General features: G+C 23.4%; 4 protein-coding genes across 4 annotated transcripts; all 4 read left to right on the forward strand.

The window, feature by feature from the left end:
- Positions 1-5,501: 5,501 nt before the first annotated feature.
- OCT59_009222 (uncharacterized protein) lies at positions 5,502-5,811 on the forward strand (the record flags this gene model as incomplete). The annotated part of the gene is made up of 2 exons (XM_066133393.1): positions 5,502-5,559; positions 5,624-5,811. The coding sequence occupies 2 exons, from the start codon at positions 5,502-5,504 to the stop codon at positions 5,809-5,811; spliced, it is 246 nt and encodes an 81-aa protein (XP_065999835.1).
- Positions 5,812-11,531: 5,720 nt separating this feature from the next.
- OCT59_009223 (uncharacterized protein) lies at positions 11,532-13,150 on the forward strand. Its single transcript, XM_066133395.1, has 2 exons — positions 11,532-12,488; positions 12,663-13,150. The coding sequence occupies exon 1, from the start codon at positions 11,799-11,801 to the stop codon at positions 12,123-12,125; it is 327 nt and encodes a 108-aa protein (XP_065999836.1). The 5' UTR covers positions 11,532-11,798; the 3' UTR covers positions 12,126-12,488; positions 12,663-13,150.
- A 6,889-nt stretch (positions 13,151-20,039) lies between these two features.
- OCT59_009224 (uncharacterized protein) lies at positions 20,040-20,372 on the forward strand (the record flags this gene model as incomplete). Its single annotated transcript, XM_025330667.2, has 1 exon — positions 20,040-20,372. The coding sequence occupies one exon, from the start codon at positions 20,040-20,042 to the stop codon at positions 20,370-20,372; it is 333 nt and encodes a 110-aa protein (XP_025171156.2).
- A 1,791-nt stretch (positions 20,373-22,163) lies between these two features.
- OCT59_009225 (uncharacterized protein) lies at positions 22,164-22,445 on the forward strand (the record flags this gene model as incomplete). The annotated part of the gene is made up of 1 exon (XM_066133396.1): positions 22,164-22,445. The coding sequence occupies one exon, from the start codon at positions 22,164-22,166 to the stop codon at positions 22,443-22,445; it is 282 nt and encodes a 93-aa protein (XP_065999837.1).
- Between the last annotated feature and the right edge of the window lie 3,116 nt (positions 22,446-25,561).

Consider the following 25,561-nt stretch of genomic DNA (forward strand, 5'->3'; position numbering starts at 1 on the left):
ATTTTAATTAAGAATACGAGAAAAAAAGATGATCAAGATAATCAATCTATTTATTACATATTTATATATAATCTTTAAAATTACATAATGTAATGTAAGTTTCAGAAAATTACTGTAACTTACAAAAAATTCTGAAAATTACGGTAATTTAACAACCCTAGTCATATATGTCACTTCCCTAATACTTACCTGAATTTAGCCAATTTTTTAAAAATTTTGCCTACAAATAAATTTATTTGATATGCAAAATATGGAAAAAATGTAATACTATTAATATATTTAAGTTGAAGTTTACACCTATAAACACAATGTTTTTAATTAAAGAATAAAATAAAAATAAAAATTTTTAATTAAAAATAATGTCTTTTAATTAAAGCACTTATTATAAATAAAATAATCATAATTTTAGTAAGTAAATACTTTATATAGTAGTAACATACTGTAATTTGAAAATACTATTGATCATAATAGCAATAAGATTAGCTCCTATATCATTAATAATCTCTTTAAACATAGTTTCAGTCTTTTTAAAACTTTTTTCTATTTCTCTAATTCACTGCTTATATTTACAGTTAACCCTTGTTATAACGAATCCTAGGGTTTAGATCTCAACTTCACTATAAGACTATAGTGAAGATTTTAAGAGATTTGATTGGTTAATTTATTATAGCGAGAGGAAATTTATTATAATTGTTTGAAAAATTCACTATATCAAAGGTTCGCTATATCAAGATTTGACTGTACTGCCTTTCAAACTAGTACTTCACCTTCAGATGTAATCAATATGATACTAAGAAGATTCTGATTCAATACATTAGTTAATTCATTAAAAGATAGCATAACGCCAACAGAATCTGCTCTTAATTTTTGTACCATATCAGTTTGAAGATCTTGTACTTCAGCTTTAAAATTGTTTCTCCTAAAGTTTTATGTTCTAGCAATTTTAATACAAGATTTAAAAAATGAAAAAGATTTAAAATTTCTTTATTTTCCATCCATTATAGTGAAAATCTTATAAAAACTGTAGCTCAAAAGTTCTAAATTGTTAATTTTTCAAATATATATTGGTCATTTTTTGAAAGTTACCATGCTGGAAGTAATAGTTTATTAATAAATAAATCAAGTGAACCAATAAATGATGATAAATTATTTATAATACATTAGTTATTTAAAAATTTATACAAAAATTTTCAAATATTATTAAAATTAGAGTTTTGAATAGATTGATCAAATTCAGATAACCTAATAGGTTGATTTGAATTTATTAGTTCAGATTTAGCAATTACAATTTAGTATCAGTTCAGGTTGTAACATTATTATAACCTAAATAACCTATTAATTTGAAACTATTGATTTTATATAATAAAAGTGAGTTGCAATATCAGAATTTACTTTTTTATATTAATTTTATATATAAAAAATGAATTGTGATATTAGAATTCACTTTTTTATATTGATTCTATATAAAAAAAGTTAGTTGCGGTATTGTGATTCATGATTTTAATATAAAAGTAAATTGCAATATTTTTTAAAAAAATGGATTGCACCATTTTTTTTAATATTTTAATAAAAATTCTGAAAATTTTCAGATTTTAGTTTAAGTCAACTTAAACAAATAATCTGATATATAACCTTAACCTGACCTGACCCATTCGGAATTTTAATTAAAATAATAAAAAATACATACTTGTTTATAAAAAAGAATTTATAGTTGAATTGAATGATTTTTTACAAACTTTTTTTTTGAAGTTTCAATATTTTTAGTTATTTTATTTTTTTCTTATAATTCCTGTATACTAAAAAGTTTGCAAATTATTCAGAATACTTTTTCTTAAAATATTTACATTCTTTAAATAAGTTTTAATTTATTTACTTTTATTTGAAAATTTTTTAAGTAATGCAGTTGAATGCCCATTAATTTTACTGCATGCAATACAAATACAGTAAAATCATGCTTTTTCAGTTAATACTTTGATAAAATTACTTACCATATTTTTCTAAAATTAGTCACCCCCGAAATTAAGCATCTCTACCAACTTTCGTACTTTGATAAAAAGATTTTTATATAAAATACTAGTAAAAAAACTTCCAAAATTAAGCACTTTCCCAAGTTTTTTAACCAAAATCCTTGTAAAAAATGGGTGACTAATTTTGGAAAAATACGGTAAGTTATATGGCATTTTATTAAAATAATTTTTAATACTATTAAAATAAGAAATATGATGTAGTAATTTTATGTAGATCATTTTATAGATCATTTTGTAAATCTCTTGATTTTTTCGATTTTCTTGATTTCTTGATTTATTTGATAAATCTGATAAATTTGATATATTTAATTTATTTAATTTATTAATTTTATTTGTTATAATTATTTTATTTTATTTATTTATTATATTTATTTTATTTATTTTATCAAATATTAATAGTATTAAGATTTTATTAAGTTAAAGGGAGAGATAAATTTACAGATAGTTTAGTATTTAAGAATTATATTGTAGTATTTAAGTTATACAAAAAGAGCATTATTTTTAGTAGTATAATTTAAGATAGTTAATCTTATAACCAAGAAATTAATAACTATATTTTCTACTTATATATTTAAAATCTTACATTATTTTAATAAAAACCTATTTTCTTTAACTGAACATCCAATATTATTTCACATGATTATTTGTGATCAACTTCAGACTATACATGGTCTGGTAATTCCCTATTTTCATATAAATATGTAATTCGTAATCCTGGTAATTAATTACCAGATTTTTTGAAAAATACGTAAATACGTAATTATTTATGTTATACGTAATTAGCGTAAATATTATTGGCTGATCATGGGTCATGTGCTTTTTTTATATAAAGTCATATCAGAATTTTATTGTTTTTGCATTTTTATATATATAAATGCCAGAACCTTCTGTTTTGGCATTTTTTTGTATTTCTACAAGTAAAAATGCCAGAACTATCAGTTTCAGCATTTTTTTTGCATTTTACTAGTAAAAATGCTGGAACTATCAGTTTTGGCATTTTTTATTAGTAAAAACACTGGAACTATTAGTTTTGGCATTTTTTTTGCATTTTTACTACTGGTAAACATGCTGGAACTATCAGTTTTAGCTTTTTTTGCATTTTTACTAGTAAAAATGCTAGAACTATCAGTTTTCAGCATTTTTTTTTATTTCTACAAGTGAAAACGCTAAAACTGATAGTTTTGGCATTTTTTTCATTTCTACAAGTGAAAATGCCACAATTATCAGTTTTGGCATTTTTTTTCATTTCTACAAGAAAAAATGCTGGAATTATCAATTTCAGTGATTTTCTTGCATTTTTACAAGTAAAAATGCTAGAACATCAGTTTCAGTGATTTTCTTTTTATTATTACATGTAAAATGCTGAAACCATCAGTTTTGGTGATTTTTTTTCATTTTTACATGTAAAACTGCCAGAACTATCAGTTTTGACTATTTTCTTTTTATTTTTACATGTAAAACTGCTGAACTATTAGTTTCAGCATGTTTTTTTGCATTTTTACATATCATATGATTAATTACCAATAGTATTTACAGTAATTATATTAAACGTAATTATTTATGGATATATTTGATTAATTACAAAGACATTAATAATTATAAATTATAGTGCTTGTAGCGATTAATATTACAATTATTAACCAATGCTAGCAGATGATTGGTAAGGATTTGGCCACGTAGTGGCCAAATCTGTCCAATCAGAATGCAGCATTGGTTAATAATTGTATATTTATCCTTAAGCACAATAATGATATTATCGTGTGACATTATGATGTTTTATTTAAACTTTTATTAAACTCGAATTAAACTCATAAATTAAGCTTTTATCATTTTTTTTCTTTATCCAATTTCATTTCTCTCCATTTCTGATTCTTTTTTTTACACAAAACCTTTCTATTAATATTTTAAAGATGCAAGATAATAAAGATAAACGACCTTGTAAGAAATTAAAGGTGAACTTTACTTATAAAAAGCCTACTGATGATGAGCTTCGCAATCTTATTGATAGTAGCCGATGTAAAAATACTGATTATTCAACTTCAAATTGGATACGAGCTTTGGAAAAATTTAGAACAGATGTTAATTATCAAGGATTGATTGAGAAAGTTGATACAAAAGAAGAATTAGAGGATCAGCTTTGTAGATTTGTTCATGCAATGAGAAAAAAAGATGGTTCTGAATATCATGTTTCTTCAGTTAATAGTTGCATGTTTGCAATAAATAGACATTTGAATAATAAGTCTGTCCTTTCAAAACCTATCAACATTATGGATAAAGATCAATATTACAAATTATGGCAGATTTTGAATGGTAAAGTTAAGAGTCTTGTGAGTCAAGGTCGTGGGGAGCGTAACGGTGCTGATGGATTTACTGAAGATGATCTTCTTCAGATTCTTGATCATCCAGCAATGTCTGGCAATGATCCTGCCAGTTTATTATATAGGATCTTTTTTTTTAATGCTATTTTTTTAGGGTTAAGGGGAGGAGAACATTTCAATTTGCAGCTTCAAAATTTTATACGAAGAAAAGACAAATATGGTGGATTTGATGTTATCATTTACAAATCAAAAACTAATCAACGCGGTGCCAATAATATTGAATCTCAAGGTGATAAGTTATACATTCCCGAAATACCTAGTATCATTGAAATGTATGAAAATTATTTTACCAAACATCCAACCCAAGCTGATCCACATTTTTATTTAAAGCCATGCAATATTAGTGAAGGTAAATATTAAAATTTTTTTTTTTTTTTGACAAATCTAATGTCAAAATTTTTATTATTTTTTATTTCATATTATACAGTTGAATTTAATGGACAATGGTATCATAAGCAACATGCTGTCTGAAAAAGAAATTAAATCCTTTATGAAAAAAATTGTTACCTTAACCGGAATTAACGTGGATGATCGCAAAATTAGTAACCATTCAGGTCGGAAAACGCTAGTACAAATATTAAAGCGACGAGGATTTTCAAATTCTGAATGTATGGCAAGTACACGACATAAGTCTGAGCAAGGGCTTGCTAGGGATATGAAGCAATTCCAGTAAACTGAAATTCAACGAAATAATGCTTTTAACCTTCACTGGTAAAAAAATGATTTATCCTACACATATCTTACACATATTGGGTACTTAAAATGTAGAAAATCATACACAAATAATACACATATCATACACATATCGGGTACTAATATATATATCATACATATATCAGGTACCTGATAGGTATACTATATATATAAGTACCCGATATGTGTATGATATGTGTATTATTTGTGTATGATTTTCTACATTTTGAGTACCCGATATATGTAAGATATGTGTAGGATATGTGTAGGATAGACCATTTTTTTACCAGTGCTTGTTGAAGCATTTGGTTTTAATAAAAATAATATTCGATCAGGTAAAAATTTGAAATTTTTAATCATTAATAAATGACCTGCATTCTAATTTTCTTCTATAGAAGAATCAATGGAACAATCAACTTTATCAACAGACAATTTCGTTGTTGCAAAATCATTGCTTAATGGTAATATTCTAAAATTTTATTCTATTTTTTGATAATCAATTTAACAAAATTGAACTTTTTCTAGATAATCGTGAAGTTATTAATTCGGCAAACAGTAATATTAAAGTTACAAGAAGGCCATTAAAAGATTTAAATGAAATTCAAGAAAATAAAAGTCAAAATTTGGAAGAATTAGTTTCGAAATTAACAGCTGATAAAGTTTTTATCAATTCTGTTATTATTTTCAATAATAATCCTAATAGCCATAATTAATAATTATAACACATGTATTGTTTATAGCTTAAATATAGTTTATTGTAATTATTAAACTTACGCATAAAAAATAATTAAATTACAAATCATCAACATCATACAGCGGAGCACGATAATTACGATTAACGTAATTATTTACGTTATACATAATTAATTACGAATTACGTAATTATTTACATATTTCGAATTACAAATTACGTTTTTGGCTGATGATTTACTAGGCCATATATACTTCAGACTCTCCTATTAAGTTAAACTTCAGTTAAGTTAAAATATTAAAGTTTTTCAGTCAGTTTATTTTAATTATTAATAGAATAATAATACATAATAAAAAAAAAGATCTTTATATTACAACTTAAAATCTAAATATTTAATGATTTGATCACTATAATTTTTGACTGATTTGGCTGATTTGGCTATTTTGGCCAGCTAAAAATAGCCAATTTAGTTCTTAACCTTGACCAATTTCCAATCAACTTTAACTAACAATTTTGGCTATTAATTTTATTTGATTAGTCAAATTGGTCAACAGTCAAACAAATTAGCTTGACTGCGGCCAAATGCTAATACTGCTTTAAATTTTATGTATTTTGCTAGTAAATTTTATCTAGTATTCTACACAAATTAAATTTTTTCTCTAAAGTTCAATTTAATTTGAATTTGACTCAGACTTGATTTAAACTTCAAAAAATATTATTTCAGAATCTTTTTTTAGTCAATAGTTTTTATTGTCCTAATAAAAATAAAAAAAAATCATTAAAATCAAACTATCAAATTAAAAGTTATTTACAAAATATATTTTTATTTTTTAGAATTAATTAGAATTATACTGTCTTACAAATTGATTTGTGTGAAATACTAATTTTACTTAAAGATGTAGCTTTAATTATTTTTTAAAAAATTTTGAATTATGGCTATAAGATTTTTATAACCTTAATTAATTATAGCATATAAAAATTTTGTGTTACATTACTTTTTTAAATTACAGCTAACATCTTTAATTTTACCTGTATTTTGTTTTCTTTATTTATTTTTATTTCTAAAATCTCTTCAGTTTATTTTTATATATTCATTTTTTAAACCATTTAATAGTTCTATAACTAAATTACCAATTTTACTATATTATGATCAATTTTCTTATAAATCAAAAGTTACATATTTAAAAAAATATTTATCCTTCATTCTTTTTAGTTTTTTACAAATACAGTATATTAGTCTTATTTTTTTTTGTTTTATTTATTATATTTCTTTAACTTTATTTTAATATAATATTTTCTTTTTTTCTATCTTTAAATCTTCTGATTTTTTATTAATAATTGAAAAAATGTATTTGTAACAGCCTGTTACATTACTTACATATCTTATTTATAACATCCTTTTTTCATTTTTTTTTTAATAATAAATTTAATACATGTTTCACAAATAAAATTTTTATATGCAAAATTTAATTTGGAAAACTTTTACTTAATGTACTTAAGACAGTTTCATAGACAAAATTTTAAGTTATAAGCAGTTTCTTGAAATTTTTTAAAAAATTTTTTTGTCTTAGTTACACAACTGATCTTTTGTTTTTGTTTACATTACGCCTGATCTTAAATTTTAATTGGATAAAATTGGAGTTGTTACAAATAAGATGCGTAACAGGCTGTTACAATTAGATTTATCCTTAATAATTAATATAATATATTTTCTTTTTTTTTTATTATATTGTATTTATTACAATTTGTTCATTTTATTTTATTCATATATTTCATTTTAATATCCTTTTATTTTTTTGTTTCTCTATTTAATTATAATATTTTTATTTTTATTTCCTATTCTATAATATGTCTTTTCTTATTACAAATTGTTTAGTATTATTATTATTACATTATTAAAAATGGACTCTTTCTGGTAGATCTCACATCCAAAAAACTTCCCAAAAATAATTTTAAAAAAAAGTGACTTTGTCACTAAACCACATAAGAAAAATACATTTTTGCTTGCCAAAATAGAACTCTTGATTTTTAGTCTACAATATTCAGAAAAACTCCAGAGTTTTTTGAGAAAATATTGGTTTCTTTCTTTTGTTTTGCTGGCTGTAGTAATAGTATTAGACTAGTTATATCAAAAGTGTTTTTTTACTGCATAGAAGGACTTGGGTTACTTATACGGAAAAGTAAACTAAAAGAACATACTAGAAACATAGTTATTAACAATAGTTAAAAACAGTTTCCGCAATTTTTATTATACAAATTTTTCAACTTTCACTTATCAAACAATTTTAATATAATAAAATTTATTAATTTCAATAAGTAATTTTTAATTTAATAATTACATTTTTTTATTATATTATTATTACTATTTTTTTATTTTCATTTCACTTAAAGTTATTAGAGGGTTTTGGCAAGTTAATAAATTGTTGAAATAGCAAATTTTACCAAAAAAAGTCTTATTAAAAAGTTGGTAAAACTCTGAAAAAAATAACAAAACTTATTATAATTGCTAAAATCTTACCAAAACTATAATTATTTACAATTATTTTGCTTTATTTTATTTTTATTTTACCATCTTTTCACTATTTTTTCACTTCTATTTTTACTATTTTTTTGCCATATTTTTACCTTTATTTTTGCCATTTTTTTTCATCTTTTTGCTTCTATTTTACCATCATTTTTATTATTATTTAGCTTCAATTTTACTATTTTATTTTACTATTATATTATTTTACTATTATTTTACCTTTATTCCATTATATTTTTGCCATCTTTTTACTTTTATTTTTACTATTATTTTTTTTAATCTTTACTATTTTTACTATACGGCCTTTTTATATAATTGTAATTAGTATTATAGCAGATTATGACAAAATCAAAATATATTAAAAAAAGAATATGTAAAGTTTTGTCGATACTTGTTTAATAAAAATTTAATGTTGTCATATTACTATGTATTTTTGATATACATTGTACTGTAAATTTAATATAAATACTTATGTAATAATAGGGATTAAATTAAATTTTCTTATGCTAATTGCATAAAAATTTGGCAATTTTTGGTTTAAAAAAAATTTTTATCATAAAAAATATAATTTAACTATAAAAATCAAAATTATGTAATTTTCTCAAAAACCATTTGAAAAATTACCTTTTTTAACTTAATAAAACCTTTTTTTTTCATAAATTTACATATAATTTTATTTTTAGATTACTATACAAGTCAATATTTTAATTAAAAATTAAAATAAAGGGATAGGAAAATAAAATTCCTTCTGGTTAAATTTAGTAATTCTTATTACATAAAGTATAAAAACCCACTTACTTATAAAATAGATTACCTAAAATTTATAATTAAGAATTTTTAAAGATTTTATTATATATAGATAAATTTATACATCTAAAAAAAAAATATTACACTAAGTTATTATGATTTTTTTCCTTTTTAGATCAATTAACCAATAGGATTGCTAATAAATTACTAGTAAATTTAGTAAATTTGAAATTTTTTTCAGAGACTTCTATTAGGAATAAGTAGAATTCTAAAGTAATAATAAATTAAAATTTTAAATTTAAAATTTTTTATGTATAAATAAAATTAATAAACCAAATTTTTTATTTTTTTGTAAAAAATATTTTGCTTTTTATAAATATTATTCAATAACTTTTTTTTTTTTTGTAGAAAAAATATAAATTATTGTTTGAAATTTTTAATTTTATTATAGGAGAAATTTATAAATAAGATTTTAATAATAAAAAATTTTTAAGTTCCAGAATAATTAATAAAAATGAAGACTGTAAAAATGTATTTAATAAATCTAATCCTTAATCTAACTCTAATTCTAACTTTTAATTCTAATAAATATTAAGGAAAGTGAATTTCCTTTCCAGTTAAATATAATTATTTTCTTAGAGGATGGCCAGAAATGACGTAATTTAAATTTTAGGATTTTTGATCCCCCCTCCCTATGTCATCATTCATTTTAGGAAATGATACAATTCTGGCTAGAATTATATTAACTACAAGTGTCTAAAAATGGAAGGTGTATAACATCATCATGGTCCCCCTTTAGGAAATGACGTCATTTTTAGCCATCCCCTTATTAATTTATATGATTTTAATATTTTTTGTAAATTTTTTTTTATAATTTTATTAATTTATATTTATTTGCATAAATACTTACTTATAAAAAATATCTGTTGATAGATATAATATTTTTAATTAATAAAAAAAAAATAGCATTTTCAAAAGTGTATTGTCAAGTTATTTTATATTACATATTTACATTATTTAAAATGTAAAAGTATTTTTACTTTTAATTTTTTTACAAATTACAGTCAAACCTTGATATAGTGAACTCTTGATATAGTGAATTTTTCAGACAACTATAATAAATTTCCCCTTGCTATAATGAATTAACCAATCAAATCTCTTAAAATCTTCACTATAGCCCTATAGCGAAGTTGAGGTCTGGAACCTAGGGTTCGTTATAACAAGAGTTGACTGTATACAATTCTATAAATAATATTTTTTTCCAAATTTTAAAGTATCAAAAATTAGATATTTTATTATTTTTTTAAGTTAATGTAAAAAAAAACAACTTACCATTCATTGTACATTATATAGTTAGAGGGATTTTTATAAAAAAATTATTGTATTAAATTGAACTATATATAATTTCAGTTAATAATTTTTTAAGTTTACTTTAAGTTTATATATTTGATAATATAGATAAGGTATAAAAAAAGCACTATTATTACTATAATAACAGGGTTGAAAGGAGATTGTAAATGATATAAGTTGATAAAAGGAACTTCTTAAAGCTTATCTCTTATACTACAAAAAATTGAATAAAAATTTCTCATTATTACATGCTGAACTAGGTCTTTTAAAGCAATTACTATTATTCTCTTTTTTTTGTGTTTGAAAGTTATCTCTTATCTTAAAGAAGAACAATATTTAAAATGGTCAATCATCCGCACAACCAATCTCTTGTTATCTATTTGTCTTGTTAATCCGGAATTTACTCCAAATGACAAGAAAGAAGGTATCATCAATAGCTATATAAAATGATGGAATTATTATAGAGCATATGAAAGTGTTTTTTTTCATATGAGAATATGTACCATAAATATTGGTCTTAAATTGAATATTATAATTTATAGTTGTAAAATGAACTTCTTTTGAGAACATATTTATATTTTCTTTAGGATTATAAGATTATACTCCGGAACTGAAATAACTGAAATCATGTAACTATGAACCATAATAGTTCACATGTTCAGTTGATCTAAACTAACCATATTTGGAATCAGAGAACTTCGCGAATATTATTCTAATTACTGTATATTAAATTAAGAAATTAAAACGCAACACTTATTTATTAGGATTGAATATTATTTTATTTCTGTTCGTCTATACTGTCTATATGTCAGTAAGCATAATAAATCAAAAAATCGCAGCAAAAACAAAACAATATAAACCAATTAATGATCTAAGAGAGAAACGTATTATAAAAAAAATAATTAGTTAACGACTATATTTTCTCGAACAAGACACCATTTATTGCCAGAAAGATGATAAGTTGCATGCATCATCTGCGATTATAGATTAGATGAAGGGAATCGAAATCTGGGCTAGAAACCTTTCTTGTCGTTAAATCAAATCTATTTTTGGCCAAAAAAACTTTTTTAAGAAATTTATAACATATATATATATGCAGTTTTTTTTCACTTGTCTGTTTAGTGTCTTCTCACTCTAAATACAAATCCGAATAAACTGTTCAGTAAATATATATGCTTATATGCTCCTTCTGGGGCAAAATTTAGATCCTTCGCATTTTCGAAAAATTTTAAACTTCCCACCTCGATTTTTTTTTTTTAAGATAAATAATTAAGTTAAAACTTCATCTCGAAGAAACTAAATTTATTATTATTTTCGCTTGACCAAGGGGCACCTTTATTATTATCTTTTTTTTCTAAAATATATATTATATTTATATATATTAAGAAATGTCATCAAATAAAAGGTCCCCAAACGGTTACATTGTCTTTTACAAATTTTATAAAAAAATGTTAGTAAAAGATTATCCGAATTTATCACCGCAAGAAAGAATGGCGAAAGCTGGCGAGTTATGGAGATCCTTGCCCAACGAATTGAAAAATTCCTTCATTGAATATGCAAATGATTATAGAATTTTGAATTCAATTCAACCAACATCATCAGTAATTCCCGAACTTCCATTGGAAAAAAAGAAAGATTTGGGATTAGTAATGATTTTTGACGATCTGAGTTCTAATTCAAAGAAGCAAAAGCTTTTAAAAAAATCTAAAATCTAATTCGTTTCTAAGCCAACTTAAGTTTTAAACATAAGATTTTTTTTATGAATTAAAATAAGAATTAAGATTAATAAATTCAATTGAATTTTCTTTTAAAACAATTAAATTTGTACATTATGATTTAAATTAACCACTAAATCTTTCATAGATCAACCATTCATACGGAAACATCATCAAATAAGGATGTGAATCCTGATCAATTAAAGTCGGCTTAAACAACATTTCCAGGAACGAACTTTTTTAAAAATAATTGTTACGTAATGATAATATTTGTATAACACTTACGTAAATATCATTGAGGAATGTTTGCTGCAGAATTAAATAATGGAAACTTACACGCCACACAAATCATTTCCGGAAACAGTTATGAATCAATCCTAATTATGTCATTCCAATTTTTGATTGTTTCTATTTTTGATGCTCTCTCAGACTCTCACTGAAAATATTCTACGTTTACTTTGATTGATTTATATTAAACTCTCCCTCTTAATTTTTTAAACCCGATGGTTTATCTCCATTATCGTTACAATAAATAAGTATCATCTTTATTAAGAAGATTTAAAAAGACCCAATTTTATCACCACAAGAAATAATGACAAAAACCAGCGAAAATTTCTTTCAATGAATACATAAACGATTATAGAATTCTAAATTCAATCCAATCAGGTAATCATTCCCGCCCGTACCTTTCACGAAAGATAATCTGAATCGGAAAATCAGTTATTGATCAGAAGAACAAATAATAGGTTTTAGTTCAATATCAAATTCTGTCAATCCAACAATATCTCATCTCTTTTAAAGATTTTATTTTATTTTAAGCAATGAGAATATATTTATAAATTTTTTACTTATTTAATAATATCGTTGTAATTAATACTTTCACTAATTACGTCAATTTATCAATTAATTACGCCAAATGGAGTTTTATAATATAATTTATTAAACTAGGAAATGGAAACCAATATAAGCCCAGAGCAAAAAAAAATCAAAATTCTAATAATAATAAAACGCGATAGATTGATTTTGAAGTGATCTTACTGCATATACGCATATACCCGTGTGATGTTCGTTAAAAACTTTGTGAAACTCTCAGAAATAACTTACCTAGCGTCACCTAGAAAAAATGGTAGCCGGATAGGTTTGCTGGCTACACGTGATTCGGAAACTGATTTCCGGTTACATTAATTGATTATAAATCAATTTTTACCTTTTTACCTTTTCATCAATATCTTTCTGTAATAATACTTACTTCGGAAGGTGATGGCTATTCATGGGTTTATCGGAATAAAAATCAAAGAAAAGACTCTCTTCATATATTATATTATTGCAATTGTCGAATTGAACTTGGAAAACGGCAAGTAAAGCATCCTATATTAGATAAACAAAGAGACACATCTACCTATTTATAACGGTACCATTGTGAAGGAACAATAAATATAGAAATCTTATCAAAACTGGACTTAATCAAAGTTTAAAAATATTCTCATAAAATGTTACATCCACGACCAAGACATGTTAATACTATGTATAAATTTCATATACAGATGCATTTTTAATCTTTACTAATGTCAAAATAATTTTTTTAGGCTAAAGAATTGTTAAAAGAATCATATAACAAACCAAAACGACATCTATGGTTAAAAAATGTTTGCAAAATTTCAGATTGTTGGAAAAGGTGAATAATTAAAAAACGTGGCAAAATCGTTAATAAAACGACAATTTTATGGCAAAAATACCCTTGTCTACGCCTCCTTTACTTCGCCTTTCATTGGTAATATTGGTAATAATATGAAACAGTGTAATCATGAAATAATTTGAAATACGTGTTACTATAGAAAAAGTTTCTTATTATAAACACTTGAGGAAGAGGAGAGAAATTTCTGATCAAACAAAATAACAAACAACAAATTAAATAGATATTAAAGCACTAGAAAACTGTTGAACAATGCCAAAAATATGGAAAAACTTTAACAAAATTACAATGTATTGGGAATAAATAAAATAAATAATATCATAGCAATAAATAAATTTTCAGCAATTTTCTTAAAATACTTAAATATTTACTATATTAATTTATTCAGTTATTTATCGAAGTTTTTTTACTACGTTATAATAAAAATTAACAAGCTAACCCAGAAATCAGTTTCCGAATCACGTGTAACCCGGAAAACCTATCCGGCTACCATTTTTTCTAGGCGACGCTAGGGTGGTTTCTCAGAAATAGTGTTTACACGTGATTATAATGGTACAATTTTATTGGATTGGACAGGGAACATCTCACGTAACATAATTTTTCCGTATGAAATATTTTTTTCAAGAATCGTGTAGTCACTTTATTGAAAAGTAATTTCATATAAATACAAAATTAAACTATTCTGTAGTGCTACCCATCCCAGTTAATAGAAAGATGTGACTGATGAAATTCTATTTCTCTAAATTTTCAGAATTTAGGATACATAAAATAATTAATTAACCATACCAATAAAATAAGAAATTAGTAAAAATTAATTAAAAACAATACAAATAAACAAAAATAAAATTTTTAAAATAAAACTTTAATATTCCAAACTAATAATCAAAGTAAAAAATCTGCTCTATATTTACAAATAGATGAAATAACTTTTCAAGAACTGGATTGCATATTAACTAATAGGAAAAAGTTGGATAAATATTATCTAGTATAATAAAATAATTTAATAAAAAACTTTTATCTATGAGTGTAAATAAATAATTATTAAAAGAATAAGAATACCATTTATTACTATAGACCAATATTATATAATTAAATTGTAATTATGTAATTTTTAATAACTTTTATTAGTTAATTTTTCAATTTTTATTATCATAGTAATTAATATATATAATTTAATTTAATTAATAAATTTTTAAAGAATAATTTATTCTTTATTTAGATAGATGAAATTTGATATTATTTTATTAAAAATATTAAAAATGGTATTTATAACTTTTGTTAAGATTTTAAATTTATAAAGTACTAGGTAAAATTATTTATAAATTAAAATATAAAGTTATATTAAGTTTTATTTTAGTATTCTAGAATTAGTAAATAATTATTATAATATACAGTATTTATATATTAAATTTAGATAAAGTAAATAATATTATAAAATATAAAATTTTATTATTATAATAATATTAAAATTAAAAATTAATACTTTAAAAATTTAAAGAATAAAAATGTAATAGTGGGTCTGGTTCACATTACCGACAATCATATTACCAACAATCATTTTACTGACATTCACTTTACCGACAGGTACGTTTTACTGACAAAATAATAATATAATTTTAAGTAAGTAATAAAATAAAGTAATATAGAAATAGTTATTTATTTATTTTGTTATTGTTTATTTATTATTGTTTAAAATAAAACTTTTATTAGTTTATTATTTATTATTAATTAAAATAATATACAATACATTATTATATTCAATTAGTTACAAAAAAAGCAAATTATATAAACTAAATTAAGAAAATTTTTAAAAACAATTCTAAGTACAATATATTATGAAGCTGAAATAAATTTTTTAAAAAATAAAATTGATAAAATTAAATATTAAATTCAAGTTATTTTATTATATATAAATATCATAGTATTTTACATTTTGTTATATATTAATCAATTTTTTATTTATATATTATGGTAAATTCTTTTATATTAAATATGTATTATAATTTTCATACTGAAGTGGGTAGTGAAATAGTAATAAATACTATAAGTGTTGATAGTAAAATGAGTGTCAGTAAAATGTACCTGTTGGTAAAATGATTGTTAGTAATATGAGTGTCGATAAAATGATTGTCGGTAATATGAACGGGTCCCTGTAATAATTTTCTAGATAAAAAAAAAATAGTTTAGTAATATTAAATTAAATAAATTTATATGGTATTTTCAATTTAATGGTATTATTATTAATTTAATTTTATAAATTAAAAATTATTAGTAGTAATTATTAATATAATATATAAAAATAATAAATAAAATTTTATTTACTAAAAATTCTAAATTTTTAAAATAATAATAATAATATGAAAATAGAGATTTTTTTAATGTATATATAGTATAATTTATTGATTTTTTTTAAGAATTAATTCACATTTTATTAAATGAATAAAGGTAAATATATAATATACTAAGCTATTACAAAAATAAAATTCCTAAACAAGTTGATTTAGTTATATTTTGATAAATTAATTACATAAAATCATAATTATTAAATATTAAAGATTGAAATATAAAATAAAAATAAAAATAAAATAATATAATAGTCAGTAGTTATTTCAGATCACTTGCTGATTATTAATTAAAATAATTTTGTGTAACTATAATTAAATATTTCATCATATAGCTAAAAAAAAGAAATTCTTAATACAATGCTTATACAAATTAAGTAAATTAATAGTTTGTCATATGTATTATAAATTTTCATTATCATTTCCCCTTTAGTAATAATAATTTTTTTTTTGCATATACAAGAAAGTTTGTTTTAAAAATGAAGTTTTCCTTCGATGTAACTTAAAAGTAGATGTGAAATACAGTTTAAAAATATATGTAATTTTACAAGAAGAAAAAGATTTACTAAGTTGAAAAAGATAGTTATTTAAGTAGTTTTTGTGTAAACCGCAAAAAGTCAATTTTTATAATAAAAAAAATTTTTTTTGATTTCAATAAAACTTTTAGCAAAAGCTTTTTTTAAAGGGAGAGTGTAATCACATGACTTTTAATTGACTATCATGGTGCAAAAATTTTTTTGTGCTATTCAGAACGTTCATGTCTAATAAAACATTTGTAAATTACTAAATATTAAAAAAAATATATTATTTTCTTACCTTTTGGAACCTGAAAATTTACCAAGTATAGTTTTTATTTAGACTTAAATATTATATTTTGGAGAAAATATCAAAAGAAGTTCCAAAAAGGTTGCGAATAGCTTAGTGAAAGTTTAGAATCTCTCTACTTGAAAACAGGACCCAGACATCACATATATAACTCATAACTGATCTGCATGAATTTAGCACTTTTTCTTCTGCTAAAATAGACCTAATTTGCTAAAAATCAAATTATCACATTTTAAATCTATACTAATTTGCTAAAACTCAAAATATGAGTATAACTTTTTAGCAAATTGGCCTAAATTTCAAAAAAAATCACATTTTTTGCGATTATCTCGGCATTCAGTAGTCCAATTTATGCGAACTTTTTTTGTTTTGTAGCCCTTATCGAGCTCTACAAATTAAAAAAAATCCGCATAAATCGGATTACTGGATGCTGACATAATCGCAAAAAACTGAAAATAAAAAAAATGTTGCGAAACTAATCGGACAGTTTTGGGCCTGCATTATGCTTAATTTTGGCCAAAATATAACCCGGACCCCGAAACTAATATTTTAAAATATTATCAATAAAAGTTAAAAAAAAAGGATAAGTTAAATTCAAAAAAAAAGTACCAATTTGCTCAAATATAAAATATGACTTTGTAAAATCAACACAATTTGCTAAAACTCATAATTATGACTTTTAATTAATTTTCAATCAATTTGCTCTATCTAAAATTATGAGTTTAACCTAATTTTGATTGAATTTGCTAAAACTCAAATGTGAGTTATATATGTGATGTCCAGAGTCCTTTGAAAACATAATATTATTTGTTAAACTTAGAAGGATAATTATTATACCAGATTTTTTGTTATTTATAAATTTTGTTAAAATATTTAATTAGGACATCAATAAAAATTTTTTTTATTAAAATAATATTATTAGGTCTATTTGGATGTTATTAAAGCTCTGAACAGTTCAGTTCAGTTACATTTTTTGGTTCTTTTCTGATTGATCAGAATCTATTTTGCGCAATAACTTGCCATTCAGTGATTGTAGAAACTATACATGGGGGCGTAATTACCCCTGATATTTCACCAATTCAGCATTACGGCAGCGTAATATATTACATCAACATCGATTCAAACAACCCATGTCAAAATGAATTACACCGCCGTAATGCCAAATTGTCATAATGCCGTAATGCCGAATTATCATAATGCCGTAATGCCGTAATGCCGTAATGCCGTAATGCCGAATAGGATTTGCTGATATTTTTTTTCCATTTGTAGTCATATGTACGACTAACAGAAGTACAGAACTAACTTTAATTTAACAAAGAAAATAAAAATTGCACATGCACAGCCACTCGCTCCATAAAATTTCCGATTGGTTCAGTAAATTTTTTTATTATCGTTATATCTTTTTTTTCCTTAGAAATAACCCAAAAAGTCTTTCATGACTTTACTGCTTATAATTCTTTTAAGTTTCTAGATAACGGTCATAATGGTAAGTTTCTTTACTTTATTTATATTTTTATTATTTTCTATTTTATTTTATTTTATTTTATCTTATTTTTTTTTCTAGGAACGGACGTGGATTTTCTTCCAGGAACTACTTTGGCAGTTTGGCAAGGACTTTAAAACAGACTTGACTTGGTAAGGTATTTTTTTAAAATTTACTATATAGAAACATTTAATAATGTTTCTCTTCCTTTTTTTTAGATTCTGACCTGAACTGAACGGTATAGCTGTATAAAGGAGGCTGGCTTGGACTTGTGTGTGGAATGAACGGTATAGAGGAGAGGGAGAGGAAGCTTTTTAAAAAAATTTATTATAGAAATGTCGCTAAACATTTCCTTTTCTTCTATATTTAAGGAACAGCTATTACGAACCTTACGAACTGGAATATGTAAGTTTTTGGGAGGGGAGTTCAGAATTCTGTTTAAGAAACATTTATTAATGTTTTCTTTTCTTCTTTATTTAGGAATAGCCATCACAAACCTGACAAACTGTAATGGATAACTCAACAATAGATGTAATGAAATGAACAATTTCCAACGAAAAATTGGCTAGTTGAAGACCATTGGAGTTTTGCCATATATTTAAGTGTCACAATTGATGAAATATTTCTCTATAGTTTAAACTGAGATTTTGACATTTCGCGAAATCCTGATTAGGTTTCGTCAGCCTTACTTGAAACGGTTCTTGAAATTAGGTAGGTTTGATGTGAAGTTAATTAATTTCATTTAGGAATGTTATTTAACGTTCATTTTTTCTCTTTTTTAGTAATAGCACTTTGGTTTCTCTTGAAGTGACCTTTAGTATAAAGTAGGTTGATATTACTTTCTAAGTAAATAGAGAGAAATCCTATAAGACAATAACTTAAAAATTTATACAAAATTGCTAGTATTTTTAGATTTGAGGCTTTTCTTATTTTTACTTGAGATGGTTCAGAAGAGGACCCCGAGCAATACTGAAATAGGTAACAAGAAATAACGCGTAGAATAGGCTAAAATAATTATGAAAATCTTTCCTTTTTTAGATAAATTTTGATAACGTTGGTAAGAAATATATTACTTTATTTAGTAGCGACTGTTGTCATCAAATAATTCCAGGCCCTGAAAAAATGCGTAGAGCTAATAGTAAAATTTTGCCAATTTCCTATGACCTATTTATATATTGTTCGGGGTCCTTTCATAAGGAAACTTTTTTTTTTTTAAGATATTTTTCGGTGCAACTTTAATTTACAGGTTTGTGTTTTAATAATAAAGTAACCAATTTCCAATTTGTAAAACTTATAAAATTGTATTAAAAATTGGAGTTGCTTGAAGAAAAATATATTTTTTTTTGTAATAAAAATTCAATTGTTATTTATTTAGCTTTATAATTTTTATTTAAAAAATATAAATTTAAGGAATAATTCTTTCATATGATACATTTATTTGAAATTACGGGATGCTTTTTTTTTCAACCTCTATTATTTAATTGGTTAAATTAATCGATTATCATTTACTGAAATCAAAAAAAAATCAAAAAAAAAATCCATTACACGTTTACACTATTTTTCTAAAAAATATGGCTAATAACTTTGATGCAATGGATACTTTTTTAGAACCGCTTGATCTTGAAAATGAGCTTGATGATATTGAACCAAAACACTTTGAACCAAAAAAGCCTGGCAAAAAAAAGAACGGAGTATGGAATTATTTTATTGAAGAAGAAAGTAGAAAAGGTGGTCATTTAGCCTGTGTTTGTATATATTGTGGAGATGCTTGGAATAGAGGCAGAATTCCAGATATGATGGCGCATTTAGCATTACAATGTGAAAATGATGTGAAAAAACAGTATTTTAAAATTCTTTCAGAATCTTGTGACCAATCTTCTGAGAAATCTACTACAAAGAAATGAAAGCTTGATGAAGAGATTGCATCTGGTATTCAACCAAAAATCACATCTAAACTACAAAAATCATCAATTGATCCTGGACAACGAAATCTTTATAACAAAGCATTAACCAGATTTTTTGTTTGTTATGGCGTTCCTTTTTCAATTGTAGAAAGTCCATTTTTTATTGATTTAGTAAAGAATTTATGTGCTGGTTATCAGCTTCCAGATAGAAAGACATTAAGTAATACTTGGCTTAATAATAAGGCAGTAAGAGTTACTGTTAATATGGAGGAAATACTCGAGAGACAAGAAAATCTTTCTTTAGGTAAATTTTTTTGGATATTAGTACTAAAAAAGAAAATATAATAAATTATTAACATTTAATTTTAATTCTAAAGTATTAGATGGCTGAATCAGTAGCAACCATCATTCTTACTTTTCTTTTGTAGTCATTACTTCTGAAAGAAAAGAATATGTAATTAAAGTCAAGGATTATTCTAAAGACTCACATACTGGTCTTTTTACTGCTCAAGAAATAAAGAAAATTCTTACAGACATAGGTTCACAACGTTTTTCTTCAGTAGTATCAGATGGTGCTAGTGCTATGCAATTAGCTAAGCGATTAATTTCGGATGAGTATCCTAGAATTATGCCAGTTCGATGTATTGCTCACCACATTCAATTAATATGTACTGATATTATGAAAAAGATCCCATTGGCAAAAAATCAAAATTTTGTGACATATTTTACTGAATCACACCAGTCTGGAGCTATTCTTCGTGAAGAAATCAAAAAAGAATTAATTGTTGGTGGTGGATTAAAGAGTTCTGTCAAAACACGATGGAGTACTGCATGGGATTGCTGTTCATCAGTTTTACGTTTAGAAACTGTTTTTAAAAATGTAAGTTAATTTAAATTTAAAATTAAATTAAATTAAAAAATTGGATTAAATAAAATCTTTATATTTACATTATTAGATGTTGATTGATAATTCAAAAGCAATGAATCAATCCTTACGAATCTTGGTAAATAATCAAAATTTTTGGTCAAATGTTGAAGCTCTTGCAAACATTTTGGAACCTGCAAAAAATGCTGTAAAAAGCGTTGAATGCAAAAATACAACCATGGCAGATGTTTTTTTTGCGCTTATTCAAATGGCCATTTCAATTAAAGCTTTACCTACTGAAACTTCAGAGGAATTGAAAGAATTTCGTCAAAAATGTATCCAATTTTATAATTATAGATGGAAACAATTTGATTTTGAATTATACTTACTAGCTTATTTTTTACATCCCAAGTATCGTGGAAAGGGTTTAATACCTGAAACATATCAAATAATTCAAAGAAAAGCATTAACTTTATGGCAAAAAATTGGTGGAGGTTCTAATTCAGCATTAGCACTTGCAATTCAAATGAATGATTATGATAATTATAAATCTCCTTATAATTTTTCTTACGTTGATGAACTTCAAACTTCCTCATCATGGTGGCTAGGATGTAAACAATCCAATCATTATTTGCAAGAATTAGCTTTATATATTCTTTCTATTGTTCCCCATAGTGCTAGCTGTGAATGTGTTTTTTCTATATTAAATTGGTTTACACAAAAAAGATGAAGCAGGTATGTATATTTATAATATTTGTTTGCTCAATTAACTGTTAAATTTTAATAATCTAAATTATAAATTTTTTTCTTTCATTAGACTTAAAGTAGAAAAAGTATCTAATATGGCTCAATTGCATTCATTAAATGCATAGCAAGAACTTAATTATGCTGGCAAAAATCTATCTGAAGATGCTTTTAATCAAATAATGCAGGATTATGCCAAATCACTTACACTTGATTCAGATATGTTTGAAATAAATGATGACAATGATAATAATGACCCTTTTGAAAATTTAATACCTGAAGAGGAAGAAGAAAATAATGATCAATTAAATGAAGATGATTCAAATTTATTAGTTGGAAATTTAATTAAATTGAATAATGTAAATAGAGAAGATATTGAGCTGGAAGAGGTTGATCATAGTGATTTAGAGTTTAGTGTAGATGATATTTTTGCTAATGTTAACCGTTTAAATAGTAAAATTTAGTTAGCAATTATGGTTTTTTTGGGATTTTATTGTTTATTATAAATAGTTAATAAATGCTAATAAATGGGTGTTATAAATATTAATAAAAATAAAATAATTCATACATTGTAAGTATTTAATTTACAATTTAGCATTGCGGCAGTGTATTTTGTTTAACACTACAGCAATTTGACAATTCAACAATTCAGCAATTCGGCAATTTGACAATTTGACAATTTGACAATTCGGCAATTCGGCAATTTAACAATTTGACAATTTGGCAATTTGGCATTACGGCATTACAGCGGTGTAATTTATTTTGACATTACGGCAGCGTAATTATTTTGCTGCCGTAATAATTCGGCATTGTCTTATCCTAATTCACCCTATATATAGTAGAAATCCGATCTATAGCTCGTTGGAATCATCTCATCGAGCCGGTTCGAATAGGACCCCGGATATCTCCAAAACAGGTCATAAGTCACACTTTCGGCAGATTGGCCCATTTTTCAGGGGCTCAAAAAATCGTTTTTTGTAAATATCACGGCATCCAGTGGTCCAATTTTGATGAACTTTTTTTTAAATTGTAGAGCTAAATGAGGGCTACAAAATAAAAAAAAGTTCATTAAAATTGAATTACTGGATGCTGAGATATTTACAAAAAACGATTTTTTGAGTTTCAGCAAAAAGGGGTGTTTTTGGCCAAAAGTCCATTATGACCTTTATATTAGATATCTGGGGTCCTGTTCGAATAGTACCAAAATCATCTTTCTAGTATCGATAGATGGAGAGTTAATTTTGCCAATTTTTCAAAAAAATAACTCGCCATCTATTGATGCTAGAAAGATGATTTTGATACCATTCGAACCATCTCAACGAAACAATTCCAACGAGCTATTGATCAGGTTTTTACGATCACTGGATGGTGAGTTATTGCGCAAAATGGATTCTGATCAATTAGAAAAGAACTGAAAAATGGAACTGAACTGAACTGTTTAGAGCTTTAGATGTTATAAATAATTTTAAATCGCAAAACTAGTCAAAATATAATATTTTTTTGTTTATCTATATTAGACCTTTAATGCTTATTACTTAAATCTTAGTGTTGTAGTAATCATGTAAATTTTTATAATTTATTAAAAAAACTAAAATTTTTAAATTTTAGTTCATTTAATAAGAAAATAAAGCAAAAATTATTTATTTATAGAAAAATTCATATTGGATATTAGGTTTGCTTACCTTGTTAAGCCATAAATACAAATAGTATAATATGAATAAGTAAAATGTTTTTTTTTATATTTAAAATAATGTTAAAATAAAAGATATTTATAATATATTTAAAAAAAATAAGCAAAAGAAAAAAGTTAAAAAAGTTTTCTTAGTTTGCTATATCAAAATAACCATATAATTGATAACCTTTACTGGTCAAATACAACTGAATAAAGTGAAGTTTTTGACTTTTAAAAGGGTTAAAAATATTTTTTAAATCTTGAACAAACATGTTTACTATTGTTGGAAAAAGTGTTACATTGCATTAATATGGTGTTACCTTTAACCTAAAAATTCTGATTTTTAACAAAATTTAGGTTGGCATTATAAATCTGGCCAAAATTATAATTTAAAAATTAATGAATTTTAACTAATCAAACTAATTTAGCTAAATTTAAATATTAAATAAATATTATATATCTAAAGACTGTATCATATTAAGAATTTGTATTATAATATCATAGTATAAAAAATCTCACCACTAATTTTGCTGAAATGACCAGTGACTGATAAATTAAAATAAATTAAATTAAATTAATTTAAGTACAATTTATTAATAGAATTTCAATTAAAATTATTATTGGTAAAATTTAGTAATTTTCTTATATAGTATATATATTATTTTTATTTTATATATTTTTATAAAATTAAATAAAATAAATAATATTATAAAATTAAAAAAAATATAATTATTAAAAAAGTAAAGTAAATAAAAGAAAAAAAAATATATAAATAATTATTAGTATAAAATTAATATAATAAAAGAATTTCAAATATATAAAAATAAAAAAAGCAAATTTAAAAAATTTAAAAATTATTTTTTTGCAATTATTATATGGGGTCTTTGCAATAGAAAGGTACAAAACTCAAAAAAAATTAAAAATTGAATTAATATTAAATTTGTATTTATTTTAGTAAAAAAAACCATAATTAGCATATAAAGTAAAATTAATATTTTTTTTAAGTTTCGTATTTTTCTATTGCAAAGATCCCATATATTTAGTAAAAAAAATTTTATTTAAATTTAATTACTAAATAGTTTTAAAGAATTATAATTCTATTGGTTTTACTCTTTAAAATAACAGACTGATTTATTTTAATATAAATATATATAATCTTTAGTTTTGGGATAATTTAAGCTAATTAAATAATTTATATAAGAATAAAAATAAAGTAATAAATATTTATTAAAATAAAAATTTGAATTTAATTATTAGAATTGGATTTGAAATTTGAAATTTAGAATTTAGTATTATTAACCCTTAAACTCTTTTGCAGTCAAATTTATCTGCAATTTTATTTTTTAATTAAAGCCACTTTTAAATACCTTAAAATATTTTATTACATAAACCAATATTTTTATAATAAATTCTATAGTATTTTCTAAGTAAAAATTAAAAAAAAAGTTCAATTTGATTATTGACAAATTATAACAAATAGTAGTTAAATTTTTTAAATTGTAATATCTTTTTATCCATTAATCCTAGAAATATAAATTACCACCATTTGATGTGTCTTAATGAAAAGAATCTGATAGAAATAAAATTGTCCTTCTACAAATATTATGTGATGGGATAATTTATAAAATCTAAAAATTTATGAATTAATATAACTTTTTATTTATTAATTTTAGAGTTATGATTTTATTACTATTAAATGCATCTTAATAAGAGGAATCTAACAAATATAATTTTATCTTTTTATAATCACTTGATCTTAAGATATTGTAAAAATTCAAAAATTTTTAAAATTAATTTTAGCCCCTACAGTTTAAGGGATATGGAAAATTTGGGATTTGAAATTTGGAATTAGTTAATTAAATTTGAATGATATGTATAAATTTAATTAATATTAACAGCACAATATAT

The sequence above is a fragment of the Rhizophagus irregularis genome, chromosome 17, assembly GCF_026210795.1.
Source record: "Rhizophagus irregularis chromosome 17, complete sequence".
Taxonomy (NCBI): Eukaryota; Fungi; Glomeromycota; class Glomeromycetes; order Glomerales; family Glomeraceae; genus Rhizophagus; species Rhizophagus irregularis.

Bases quoted from the DNA above. Each gene is read 5' to 3' on its own strand.
- OCT59_009223 (XM_066133395.1), top strand. From the start codon at position 11,799: ATGTCATCAAATAAAAGGTCCCCAAACGGTTACATTGTCTTTTACAAA.